This window comes from Xenopus laevis, chromosome 2L, assembly GCF_017654675.1.
Source record: "Xenopus laevis strain J_2021 chromosome 2L, Xenopus_laevis_v10.1, whole genome shotgun sequence".
Lineage (NCBI taxonomy): Eukaryota > Metazoa > Chordata > Amphibia > Anura > Pipidae > Xenopus > Xenopus laevis.
This window is the reverse complement of record NC_054373.1, coordinates 111,549,304-111,563,762: the sequence shown is the minus strand read 5'-3', so window position 1 is coordinate 111,563,762 and position 14,459 is coordinate 111,549,304. Positions and strand designations below refer to the sequence as shown.

At 35.8% G+C, this 14,459-nt stretch overlaps 1 protein-coding gene across 1 annotated transcript in view; it reads right to left on the bottom strand.

Moving 5' to 3' along the window:
* dmd.1.L (dystrophin, gene 1 L homeolog) overlaps nt 1–13,341 on the bottom strand; it is a 1,148,817-nt gene extending 1,135,476 nt beyond the window's left edge. Inside the window, exon 1 of the mRNA XM_018244936.2 lies at nt 13,114–13,341. Within this exon, the coding sequence (XP_018100425.1) occupies nt 13,114–13,195 (82 nt within the window). The 5' untranslated portion in view covers nt 13,196–13,341. The remainder of the gene's footprint in view (nt 1–13,113) is intronic.
* Nucleotides 13,342–14,459: the final 1,118 nt, after the last annotated feature.

The window sequence follows — 14,459 nt, the reverse complement described above, 5'->3', positions numbered from 1 at the left end:
CTCTCCCAGAAATAACAAAACCCTTACTTGTATCATCAGAATGATCTGTAGAACTCATTTATTTTCATATGGGGCATTGCTACCATTTTAAACCTAAATACAATTAAAGACATATTTGAAGGGGGCAGGTAAACTTAGACTAAACCCTACACATATATTACCCAAACCAGATATCAGCTTACTTGAAAAAAGCAACATGGGGGGGGGTGATTTAAGAATGCTTGAGCCTTTTGGATTTACTAAATTCTTGCATGGTTTCTTCCTTCATATACCTCAACTTCCTGCCTTGTTTTTTCACTGAGCTGGTTTTTCAAAAAATAAAATAAAAAGTGGCATATAAAACTTGCTTGGCAGGTTATAATTGGTGCTAATTTTTGTCACATGACTCACTGAAAGATGTGTGTTATAATACATAATGTACCCCTATTGTAAAGTCAGAGTTCTATGGCCTATTTAAAAGCACTCGGTGTTTGGCCCTGTGTCTTTATATTGTCAAGAAATGTCTCAGTGACTTGTAATATCATTATATTTTACAGTATATGTAAATGATTCACTACATATTAGATCTGAGTAAGAGGAGATAAACTTAGCTTAGTGATGCAAAATGGCAAAAATTTGCAAAACATATTGAAGACAATGGGTATTTTTTGTGCGACTTTTTAAAGCCGCACAAATTTTTAACAAAATACATTGGTATCTATGGGTGTTTTTTTGGCTGAGAAACCTGGGCGAAATATTTTACCTATGCATTACTTTGCATGTGTTATAGCACCACCATTCACATGTAAACCAAAGATAGATAAATAGATAGATAATGTATTGCCTTGTGTATTGCCTGCTATGAGAGACACTTCAGTAGTTCTTCAACTATACTATGGTGATAACATAATAATCAAGGCCTAATTGTCAAAAAAATCTTAACCAGGTTTTCGTATAAAAGTTTTTAACAGTTACAGTGGGTATAATGTTTAATAAGTTGCTAATATATGATATAATATTTAATACATATAAAATAATTTAAGTTTTAAATCTATTTAATTTTCCGAAATGTTTATCATGCCAAACAAATCTGTTGATGAGGAAAAATATAATTAAACATACAAAAGACAATGAATGTATAAGCGGATTCATTTACATGTAGTAGGCAGGGTGCAAAGTTTAAAATATAGGCATAAGCCTACGTGTTAATGCACTCTGCTACCTGTCCCACCATCAGTACTTGTGGATGCAGGTCAGAGTCCATGAACTTGTGTGTCCTCCATGAATACAGTGCTTTCAAAATTCTGCAGCCTTGTGTTCAATAGGGGCAGGGAGCAAGAGGCACATGTGTGCACCACCCCCATATATCCCCTAACATGCTCATCATTCGGATGTACAACTAATGGAGTGCTGACAGGGGCAGGGGGCAATAGATCTTTGTTCTTACAACCTGCTCAATGTCAAGCAGTAAGAACCAAGCTGTCTTGTGCCCAAAGTGTTCTGCACCTCACAACAAATTAAAAATGCAAACTGCAGCAAACTGGTTAAAGAATATAAATTGTGGGTTCTTGTATTTAGGTTCCTTGGCCCAAACTACAACCTCCCAAAAGAGGTTAATATAAAATGCATGAATCCTTAGCAGGATTTGATCATCATATCTGTGTATCCCATTTTTATTAAACATTGTTTACATTTCACCATTGTTTTATTTTTTATGGGCATTTCTATATTTAATTAGTAGCAATCAGTCGTTTGCAAGTTTTTTTTATAAAAACATGATCAGAAGGGGGATTTTACACATACAGTTAATATCTTGATACGGTTACATTTATCATATTTCCCAATATGGAAATATTTGTATTCATTCAAACTTTGTACATGAACACAAACCCACGCACCCACACCCATGCACTCACACCACTCCATGGTCTCCAGTGGCAGTACAGGAACTTTAGACAAACAATAAACTAATTTATTTGGGACCTTCTCTGACTTAACAGTTATTGAAGAATGGTAAAAATAAAATACCTGTGAAAACCATTTTGGCCTTATGGTGTCATTCATATACCAGTTACGCTGCATTTCCTATAAAGTAATCATTTTTAGTCTCCATATTTTAAGAACGTCACGGCTTTGTGACAAATTCTCATGAAACCTTAATTTGGCAAAGGATGTTTCATTCTTATCACTTAATATATGCAAGAAGTATAATAAAAGTTCCTTTATTTAAAAATGGCCTTTTTTCAAAATGATGGATTCCTTGGTTTGAATCATGATATACTTAAAGTATAATACAGTTCAACATATAATGCATTCTGTAAGACGGTTGTAAACTCTGAAGCAAGTAATTAATCTCCTCTGTTTCCTTCATGCTTTATAATCTTATTTAAGGATTAAATCTTATCACCCATTCAAATTATGTGCATAGAAATTCATGAATTATCTGGACCTATATCCTTAGACACTACAACTGACCTGTAGTTATTTTGTTTTATGTATTGCTGCAGGGCCAAATGCTGGTATCCACTATCATGCAGTTCATAAAGCAATCAAGATACATATTAATAGCTATTATATTCATGGATGAGTTTCAGTGTTATGTCTTTAGCACATAAAACATGATAAAGGAGTCAGGGTACAAATAAAATAATATTGTCCAATTAGCTTTTTATTGTACAAACCTCATAGACCATATGGCTAGCTGAAATAAATCTTATTACACTACACTCCTAAGCTACAGATATGCTGTAACCTGATGGCCTGGCGACATACAGAAAGGTCAGGTAATGATTTCATTGTTTAGTGGATAGAAGGTAATAGCAAAAGTTTTTAATCTGCACTGTGTATGAACAAGACCTTTCATCATTCCCTGTTTGTAATTAATATCCCACTGCACAGGTGGCATTTGATTTGTGATGAATAGAACTACCTTGTCTTGTGTATAAGCTTTCCTAACAGTCAGTTTTCTTGCTTGTGGCAGTGACTGATTGGAATATAGTCCAGTCCACATACGTTGCAATCTACAGATGTATATTGTATCTGATGAATTAATCATTACTGACAATCCATATATACTGTGACAACATCACAGGCAAGATCTCAAATTGCCTTGTTCTGATCACACACAACAATTTACAACTCATTCCATGAATCCATACACACTGTGGCACAGAGGCACTTTAAAATGTAACTACAGAAGGTTCTGCCAAAGCCATACCAGTTATAACCCTTATGCACTATGAGCAGACTATGGAGTACAATGAAAGGCCTGTCTTTTGACCTTGTGTATAACAAAACTAAAACTGTGGTACCGTGTTAGCCAGTGGCAAAGATATCTGATAGAAACAGACAAATACAAAAGTGATGTAGAAGTGGTACAGATTGATACTTGTAGAGATAAAAAAGTAATTATGGTGGATTGTAGATAGCCAGGTGTCTGAATTCAGTCAGGTCACATAGTGTCACATGAAACCTGACCCCAAATTAAGACCCGATCTTTATGTGTTAAATAACTCCATACATTTGAATTCTTAAATCTTTCTCAGTCACTTTGTAAAATTAAGACCTTCATGTCCTGAAGCCTGTGATTTTGATTGCAGAAATATTGCCCAACTGGTGTATCACATGCTTTGGTCTGTAGTTTTTGCCCTTTTTCTCAATGTATATGCCTCCTGTAGAGCATTTAGTACATAAAATCATGTATACCATATTGGATGAAGCACATGAATAGTAGTCCCAAATGGTGTAGACTTTTTGTGTATTTGGTATTGAAACTTGATCTCTGCACAGGATGGTCCTGCTTTAGTTGTTTTAGGAAGAACATTTTCTAAAAATCTTCCTCAGACTAGGAGGTTACCTATAAAACAGGAAAGGTAGTTCAGGGAATATTTTCATTAGTCTGGTATCTGTATGGAACATGGGTTTCAGGTCTCTGGCTATTTTTCTAATAAGGATCAGTTGAGGATTGTAGGTAACTATAATAGGTGCCCTGTTGTTTTCTGTCTTTTGTTTGCATTCCAAGAGTGTTTCTCCGGATATGTGGATGGTAGTCCTTATTAACAAAAGTTTCCGTAAGGAATGGAGATGTTCATTTCTGTCATCAAGATTTGGGCAAATTTGATTGTATCTCAAAGATATGCCGGATGATCTTGTTTATACAGGTTTTACAGTTATAATAGCAGTGGGTCCCTAACAAAATGCCAGAGTTGCCTCCTAAAAACAAGTAAAACTCTCACTTGTCCAAAATAGCTCTGATTGTAATAAATGTAGCAGACGCATGCAGTGGAAAATATTATATAGGATTGTTCTATGGACTAATCCCTGTTTAAGCTGCTTTATAAAAGATACACTGAAGCTCTTACAAATAATAAAATAACACTGCCTCTCCACATTTAAGAATCCCAACTTGCTGCTGGCTGCGAAAGTGCAGGTTATAGTTCTACAACAGTTAAAGAGCTGAGTTTGGGCAATCTTGATGTAGATTATCAGGCTCTTCTTTGTTTTCAGTGTGGGCCCATTTAAAATGGAAATTAATTTATGCAGTCAGTACATCTGCTTAATTAAAAGTAGCTTGAAGTCAAAGAAAAGTTAATCACTTTGTCCTATCGAACCTCGCACATGTACATATCAAAACAAACTAGCAAATCCCCAGTGGGAGATGTATGTGAGGAGGAAAATCACGGAATGGAAAGTGAGTTCCAGCTGCAGCCTGCTTATTATATCATTGTATCTATAGAATGATCAAATTTGTCTGTCACAAAATACACTTCTACTGCTGTTTTGATGTTAAACAGGATGTTAATTACATAAGTCTTTGCAACAAAAACAAGAGGTATGGTCATATTGTGACAACGAAGCATAATTTGCAATAATTAACAACAATGACAAGGCCTATGCTTTACATACATTATATTCTCCTAAAACTTGTAAATGGTCCTCACAATGCCATTTATAAAGCAGGCAGGAGTTATGCATTTCTCAGGGCTAAGCAGAGTCTTGGAACATTAGTTATTGAGTAAGAAGTTACACTAGGGGAGGCTAATTTATTCAAAACTCACCAACCTTGAATGTGCGCTTATTTATTTAAAAAAAAACTTATTCAAACGGGGGGCCCATCATTTTTAATGTGTGCCCATTTCAAATTCATCTCGAAAAAACACAAATTTGAAAAAAAAACTTGAATTTTGCTAATGTAACTCCCATTGACTTCTAAATAAACTTGTCAGTTTTTAGATGCTGAATTTTTAAAGTTGAGATTTCAAGTTTTTTGCACTTAAATCTCAGAGTTTCAGAAGCTCAAATATAAAAATACAGTTTTTGCTGCAAAAAAAATCCAGTTGCGGTAGAAGTCAAATGTTCATCTGCCCCTTAATATTATCAATATGTTAAACACAAATAATAATAATAATAATAATTATAAACAAGATAATTAAACAGTGAACGTAAGTTATAATGCAGACAGTCAACCAGTGGGTGGTCTATGGAGTCGAGTATTGAGTTATATGGGTGGGCTGCCAGAGTAAACTGAGTCAGGAGGTAAAATGAGACCTACAGAAACTCCCGCCTTTGCTCCATTATAAAGATTATTAAGTGGAGGTTGGTCTAGTGGCCCAATATGATATGGAGAGTAGATGGTGTGTTCAACATGTGCAGATTTTGTAAACATGGCCTATTTGGTAGCAACATGAAGAGGATGTAACACATGAATGGTGTTTACAGACAAATATTGAATAAAAATGTATTGATTCTGTTGGATAATACAGAAAATATGTGAAATCTGAATCACAAATGTACTTTCACCGAAATCTCACTCCCGCATTGGATAATTTACTGAGAACAAGCAGCTGTTCATACTTATCCTCTTCTTCCCTCCTCGTAACTGACTCTTTGTGGTGATGTCACAGGCACCGAAAGAGCTCGTACAGAAGTGTTTCTATTATTATATTCAAGGGATTGCAAGACAGGATACAGTATCATTTGTGTGCCTTTCTGAAGGTGTCATTTTCCAAAGTAAGAAAATGAAGAATGCATTTGGAATGGCAAACCTATTTACACTGTGCTAAACCTGTTCAGCTTAGTATGGCTAGCCAGCGTCTTTTTGACACATTTAAGTAGACAGACGCAACAGACTCCCCATACTGGAGTTACTTACAGCCCCATTACTGTCTAATGTACCAGACTGTATGTTAATTCTCAATGATTTGAATAGCAAGTGATTCTGAATTTAGAACATAAATAGTCTTGTTCACTCTGCTCTTACTCAGTTAAACATAATTTCATGTAAGTGAAAAGAGCTTGATGGCACATTAAATCTGCGTTAAGATGAATCTAGCAATAACGAGCAGTAACTGGTTAATAGAAGAGGATCATTTATCAAATCTTTGTTCTATCAGTATGGTAATTGGTTGAATTTTTCTGCACAGCTTTTCCCACATATGTTAAGCAAGGTGCATGCTGTAAATATATATACAGTATATATATATATATATATATATATATATATATATATATATATATATATATATATATATATATATATATATATATATATATATATATATGTGCATGCAGGTGGGAAGTGGTTTTTCAAATATTGAAAGGCTACAAGGCTACAATCGGCCATTTTTTCCACTTTGTACACAATGTGGGGAAAGAAAAGAATGTCCATAGGCCTCTGAAATCAAGAGAAGACCATGGGGCAGATTTATCAAGGGTCGAATCTCATGTAAAAAACTTCGAAATTTGACCATCGATGGCATTACTTCGACATTTCGAAGTCGAAGTTTTTTTTATCGAATTTGGCCATATTCAGTCGAAGTAAAATCTTTTGATCGTACGCTGAAATCCTTCGAAACAAACTGTTCGAACGATTTAATCGATCGATCGAACGATTTTCTTCGACTTCTAAAAACTTAGCCAAATATTGGCTATAGGTTCTAGGAGGTCCCCATAGGCTAACATAGCAATTCGGCAGGTTTAAGGTGGCGAAGTGTCAAAGTCAAACTTTTTTAAAGAGACAGTACTTCGATTTTTCAAAGTCAAACTTTTTTACTTCAAGTTGAAGTCGAATTTAGGCCTATTCGATGGTCGAAGTACCCAAAAATTAGTTCGAAATTCAAAGTTTTTAAATTCGAAAATTCACTTCTACCCTTAGTAAATGTGCCCCCATATGTATGCCCCATGGATCAAGCACTGACTGCATTAGCCAGCATTCAATCTAACAGTGCTGGGGGAGGCAAGCAGGCATACCCACAGCCACTCCCTGTGTGACATTACTTATGTAAGTTAGGCTGCCCTTCTGTAATAAGAGAAGTAATAGCATCTTTACAGTATAAGATGGGTTTATATTGTATTTGGTACTGTTCAGAGGTTGCTTGCCATTGTACTATTGTATCAATCTATCTGTCTGATCTGTCTGACTATCTTTCTTTCTATGTAAATACAGAAAAGTTTATCAAAGACACCAGTTTATGTTGTTTTTTTACAATAGCTACATGTTTCCATAAAGCGCTGACCATTGCACTAGAAGTTAGTTTGAAACCTAATATATACTTTTTTTTTTCCTACCAGGATCAATGTGTTTGATGTTAGTTTGTTTGCAGCACTGAGGAGAATTGTTAATTTCCCATTGCCCTCTAATGACTTAGAGATCCTGTGATTAACTTTGGGCGAATTAACATCAGAACAAAAGAATCTGATCCAGGCCAAACATTGATTTTAAACTGAAACACTGACTTTAAACTAAAGTTTCACAAAACCTACTTTATTCACTCAAGTACTCGCAGCTTTGATGAAATTTCCCTGGAAGCCCCTTCAAAGTCTACTGAGAGAATATACAAATCTGCTCTGACAGTGAAAAGAGGCAAATACTATCTAATGAATTTAACCATATTCTACAGGTTGGCGCCTGTAATCCAGAATGCCTGGGATTTAGAGTTTTCTAAATAAGGGGTCTTTCTGTAATTTGGATCCCCATACCATATGTCTGCTAAAAAATCATTTAAAATTAATTAAACCCAATAGGAATATTTTGCATCCAATAAGAATTAATTACATCTTAGTTGGGATCAAGTACAAGGTACTGTTTCATTGCTTCAGAGAAAAAGGAAATCATTTTTAAAAAGTTTTAATTATTTAGTTATAATGAAGTCCATAGGAGACCAACTTTCTGGATAACAGGTTTCTGTAAACAGATCCTATACCTCTATTTTTAACATATATTAAATATATCATCTTTTTTCCCATCTGTGCCTATGTTTTATTAGAACAGAATATCAAAGCAGCGGAATCTGACATTTAGCTCAGTCTACTAGTGATTGGCGAATTTGTCCCGTTTCGCTTTGAAATGCATTGAAGTCAATAGGCGTCAAAATTATTTTGACGCACCTCCAGTTCGGGCGCACGTAACAATTTATACGCGTGCCTATTTTGTCAACGGGCATCTCGATAATTTTGACACGCACCCAAATTTTTTGACGTTGTAGATTTTCCGCTGGTGAATTTTCTCTGCAGTTTCGCAAATGTATTCACCATTGGCGAAACACGGGCAAATTTATTTGCCCATCACTACAGTCTACACCCAAAATATGTTTCTCTTTAGCTCTCCCATTTATAATAAGGCAGCCCATGTGTAGAATGGAACTATACTTCCAAAACATCACTCTGTGAACTATGTTTTTTTTCCTACCTATAAAAAACATGTGCCTTCCCAAGCCTAGGGCGCAAACAGCTCACATTCCCCAATAGACAATCCTTTTGAGAAAAAGTAGGTATTAAAGGAGCCAAACAAAGTAGCAGCCATTACCTTACATGAGGATTGAACCAAGATGTAGCCAATAACACTGCATAAGAGCATTCCAAATTATATACCTACAAAGCAAAATGCTAAACCAATTAGGAACAGAAAATGTTTATTGAATGCTCAGCATCAAAATATATATTTTATACGAGAGAAGTGTATACCCTGTGTACATTTACAGTGAACAAATTATACAAAATCTTTAAATATGATCTCAACTATCTATAAGGATTATTATGAAACAGCAAATTTATGTACCTAAACTGACATATGTCCTTTCCCTGGAACTCATGTTTTTTTTCAGTCAATCCCTGCATTTGTTAGATGCATCATTCACCATTTGCACAACAAAACTTACATATAATATAAGCCTTGATACAACAGCCTTATAGATTATGAAAATGGTCAAACCTGTTCAGAAATCAGTTAAATATAGTAAGAAAAAAGTTAAATATACAGTTGTTTTTGCTCACATTGCATGGAGGATTTTTGGCACACGGGAATGGTTGCCTGGGAAATGTTGCACTCTTTCGGTATGCTAAACTTTAATTGCACTCATGCTTTCTCCTGGGTAATTACCAAGACCATTAAGGGAAGCAATCCAAGACAATTCCTGATGTTTTGGATAATTATCCATAAAGCTGCAGCAACAAAACACCTGGGGAGTGGAAATGTTAGCACCCAATTACTAATATGGATGTTAAATTGTTCCATTGCAATGTCACCCAGAAATCTGCCAGCAATTTAACTGTACATTATATCCTGACAAATGGAAGGCCAGGCTGCATTCATTTCACCATTTGACCACACACTCAGTTGCAGTTGTAGAACTGCAGAACAGCAAGACATGAAGACCAAGTATCATAAAGTTATCTAATTCCTGGTTGGTTGCTTTTTATTTAAATACAGGTGAAATTTAACACCTATGCCCGTAAATAAGCCTTGATGTGCGTCACAGGCCTAGCAGTCTAATTTGGGCTGTTAATATTAATACATGCAATTAATGAATACCTGCAATTATTTGATTTTAAAAACATAATAAATAGAACCATATTACAGGCAGCATTTGTAGCTTAAATTAACCTTAACAAAATGTTATTTTGGCTTTCCAAAAATTCAGCTACAACGGCCTTTTAAAGTATGTCATATAACAGATCACTTAAGAATAAAATACCATGATAAATTTAGAGCCTGGAAAAACTTTTTTGGAACACATTGGAGACAATAAGGCCCACAAATCAGCATATCTAACATAAAATGCAATGCTGTTTACAGTATATGCACTATAATCACATCCAGTTTTGTATGATTCCTTTTTAATTGCAACTCTTTATTTCTATCTTCATTAAAGGTCTGCTCCAGAAATAAAGAAAAAGAGAAGCACACAGTTTCAGTCTAAGTTTTTTGATTGCCTTTAGGTGCCTCAACAGTCACAGCATTAATATGTATAATGTTGCGTCATAACAGATTTTTGTAGCCAAAATTTACCATCGTAATGAAAGTCATAAACAGATAAACAGAATTGTACAGACGATTACAGGTGCAATATATTTTCTATTGTTCGCTGAGTTCTTTCATAGATTCACAAAAACTGTGTTAAATTTGCACAAGGGAAACATTGTTCGCACAAAGGAAAATTCTGGCATTGCACGTATTTTGCTGTGAATCAATTTGATTACAGTCCCCATAGGTGTCTTTATGGAAACAAGAAAAAAGGAACCTAAATTTAAATCTCCTAACAGTATCTGTAGGTTAGTTTAGAAGTGCTTCAAACAGGTCCTTTCTGTTTAATTCTTAACATATTATTAAGCTTTATTAAGCTTTTTTGGCAAGTAGACAAATGTGTTACAATTAGGAGAGAGAGGTTAGGATTTGGTAGTTCTGGTAGGTTTCAGTATCCAAAATAATTTTGTATTGCAATAGTCCTCAGTTCAACTTCTAAAGTCACCCACTGCAAAGGAGAAAGGAGAACATGCCTCTTAGTTTACTAAGCTAAGTCCAGGACTTTCAGACACCCCATTTGCTGATGAAATGTCATATGTTTTTGGTGGTGCAAGGCCTGGTCCCCCCAAAAAAATTAAATCAATCCATGTGTAGATTTAAGAAAAAAAAGTTTTTCAGTATTTGCAAGGTGTCACATAGGTACACTATATTTATAGTATGCTAGGGTGCAGAAACCTCAAAAGCAAAACCAAACCATTTTTTTATACCAAAAATAAAAAGTAGTACACCTACCTAATGGAAACTACAATTCTAAACTTAAATTGCATTTTTGGCCTTTAACTAATATATAACATAGTTACACTGAAAACAAAACATGTATAACCGTAAATCAAAACGTACATATTTCCACCCATGAATATTAAGGTCCTGAACTGATTCAATCATTTTACTGTGTTAATGATGGGCTGGGTGTGGCAAAGTCCTTTAATAGTCTGAGTTACAAATGTAAACAGTACTCCAGCCTATTGAAGGATTTTGCTGCCCCCAGCACATTGCGAGTAACAAATGGACTCTCTGATTAGCAGTTCAGCTATTTTGGGAGTTAGTGTTTGCAAGTACCCCTGGGCATTTGCTACAGTGCTTTGTGGATCTCTTTCTTTGCAGTTATGTTAATCACAGAGTGTGCAAGGCATTGTGGGAATTCGTTTCATGGATGCATTGTTTCAATGATACATGTAGTAAGACCCAGCTTCGAAATTCGACCCTCGGATTGAAATCCTTCGACTTCGAATATCGAAGTCGAAGGATTTAGCGCTAATCCTGCGTTCGATCGAACGATTAAATCCTTCGAATCGAACGATTCGAAGGATTTTAATCCAACGATCGAAGGAAAATCCTTCGATCAAAAAATCACAGGCAAGCCTATGGGGACCTTCCCCATAGGCTAACATTGACTTCGGTAGCTTTTAGCTGCCGAAGTAGGGGGTCGAAGTTTTTTTTAAAGGGGAAGTACTTCGACTATCGAATGGTCGAATAGTCGAACGATTTTTCGTTGGATTCGTTCGATTTCGTTCGAATTCGAACGAATTTAACCAATTCGATGGTCGAAGTACCCAAAAAATACTTCGAAATTCGAAGTATTTTTCATTCGAATCCTTCACTCGAGCTTAGTGAATCAGCCCCTTAGTGTTCTCTGCTCTAAACAGGGTGTGGCAATGTTGCAAATAGTGAAAGACTGAATGCTGGCCAATAAGTTTGCATTCCTTTCACCCGTTGGCACGCTCTGAGCCAAATTTTGTTTGTTACTAGACACAGTTTTAACCCTGAAATATTTTTTTATTTTAACTATTTATATATTCTCCTGTATGTATGTGTGCATCCCTCCTTTCCGTGAACATGTGAACATTGCACCTATAAATCTGCATTTTGAAATGCCTCACACTCCCTGGGATTTATGTCAACTAAGTGTGAAAGCCACTGTTGAATAAACATCTGAACATGTGTGGGTGTCAAATGGGCTGGGGAAGCATGCTTATATTGTATTTAGTATATCTGGACCGTATATGTGATCCTATGAGATTTTGGACGTATTTCTAGCACTTACCATGCTATGCATTGCATGAACTTTAGTCAAGTTCACAAGAGTAAAACGAGAGCAGTGTACTTGTAAGAGATTTACTCCTCGCAACAGCTGGTGATTTTTTTTTAGTCTTTTGCCGTACATCTTGATGCACTCACTATGTACGAACAGTAAATTTAAGATAGCCGTGAAAGTGCTATAGTACATTTTTCAGCCTTATATAGCATGCTTAGTGAACTTGTAAATAAACTAAACATTGAATGGTCTATAAATTATTATGCTGATCTACTTCCATAATGAAGCTGAGTGAGGCATGGCAGCTGAAACAGTATCTTATGGGAAAGCATTGCAGTTGCTTCCATTTACAGCTGTAATGACCTGCCCCATTGCACAAATGGCATAAAGAGCTGTCAGAAAATTGGATACTACACAAAGGCATGGGAAGTCCCTTTTATAGTTCTACGTACAGCCAATCTGTATTTTAAAAACAAGACATTTTTTTTTTCTCTGCTGTTTATTTTCATTATTGTTTTTTTTTTATTGTATCCCTTTTTCAAACACAAATACTATGCTTTCTGGGCTGCCGTAAAATCCAAAAGACTTTAAAAAATCTTTAAATGATTACTGAAAATGTTGCTGCATTAGCAAGCGAAATGTCAGAATGACTTAACTAATAATGCACTAAAGCAGATACCTGTAACTGGAAGCTCTGGTGCTAAAGATCTTACATAACTCATAGCACAATAAAGGCAGACATATTATTTTTGCTATTGTAGTTCCTGCACTAGAGTAAAGAAACTTATATTGACATTACCGGATCTGTTCTTGATCATGTCAGTGAACTCATCCGCTGCGGAATCTCCTCTGGGCTCCTCTTGATATCCACTTTCAGCCATAATGCACAGAAGCTCACACTGATGGGCCTCAAAGCTGCAGAATAAGCACCAAAAGTTTTTAGTAGCCTTCTCTTTCAGCTGAGCAAATTACTCTAGAGAGTTAGGTAACGTGTTATTCCCACTAAAGCAGACAGCCTTTTAAAACTGCAAATAGTGTCTGCATTGAGACGAGAGAATAAACTGTCAACCCTGCAGATCAGAGAAAACAGGTGCTGATCTCTGTTCATCCTTAAAATAGAACTAGCCCCGTATAAACTACAAGAACATGAATGTGGAGTAGTGAATATTAAACCTGACACACTATAAATCAGCATCAACTTGTTGATTCTTGAAACTATTTCCGCAGCTCTGCACAATCAATACAAAGACCAATAAAATACCAAATTACCAAAACTACACTCAGAGGGCACACATCATTTTGTTATATCTCACTTGGTTGCTTGTAGCAGGAGTCTGTATTCAATATATATTCCCCAAGGGTAGAAAGAATGCCAAAAATGCAAATCTTTTCGGCTAATGCAGTTTGTTCTGCAGTTATGCCTAATAATGTGTAGTGATGTGCATTTGCTTGATGTAAACAAAAAAAAACAAAAACAAATCAGGGGCTGCTCGGTGAGTAAGGGTGGCTTCCTTGCATATTAAGCTGGGGCAGAATTACTCATCTTCACATGTTCATCTGGGACCTTTTTTAAAGATCAAAAAGCTTAGATCTGTGTGCTGTTTTATTTTTAGCATCCCCATTGTACTGGAGGCAGAATAATGGTTAATTAAGGGAAAGTGCCATCATTGCTTGCATTGATGAAAAAACATTCAAATACAGTACTTTAGTGATCACAGATGTAAGAATCTTAATTCTGAAGTGGTTTAAATCAGTTCATAGAGGTATTTCTTATTTCTTCACTTGCATAAATTAATAAATGGATATAATACTAAACTTGGTGTAGACTTTCACTGTGAAATTGCATTATATATATATATATATACTGTATCTGCCAGACAGTGGTGTCCCATGGCCCCCATTTAAGTGGGGGACTGAATTAATGTTGGTGTGTAATTTCCAGTGCTAAAGTCTGTGATTCAGTGGTATGGGTAACAGCGGGAGATGCAGGGATCTTAGTGTAGACTCACAATGCAGGGCAATCTATGTTTATGGCAAGTATACGCAGGGTAAAAGTTAATTTGCCTGTGTTCCTAGAAAGAATGTGCATGAGGAGTGAGGCAGTAACTGAGAACAACAGGGCCCTGACAGGGCTAGGAAGTAGGG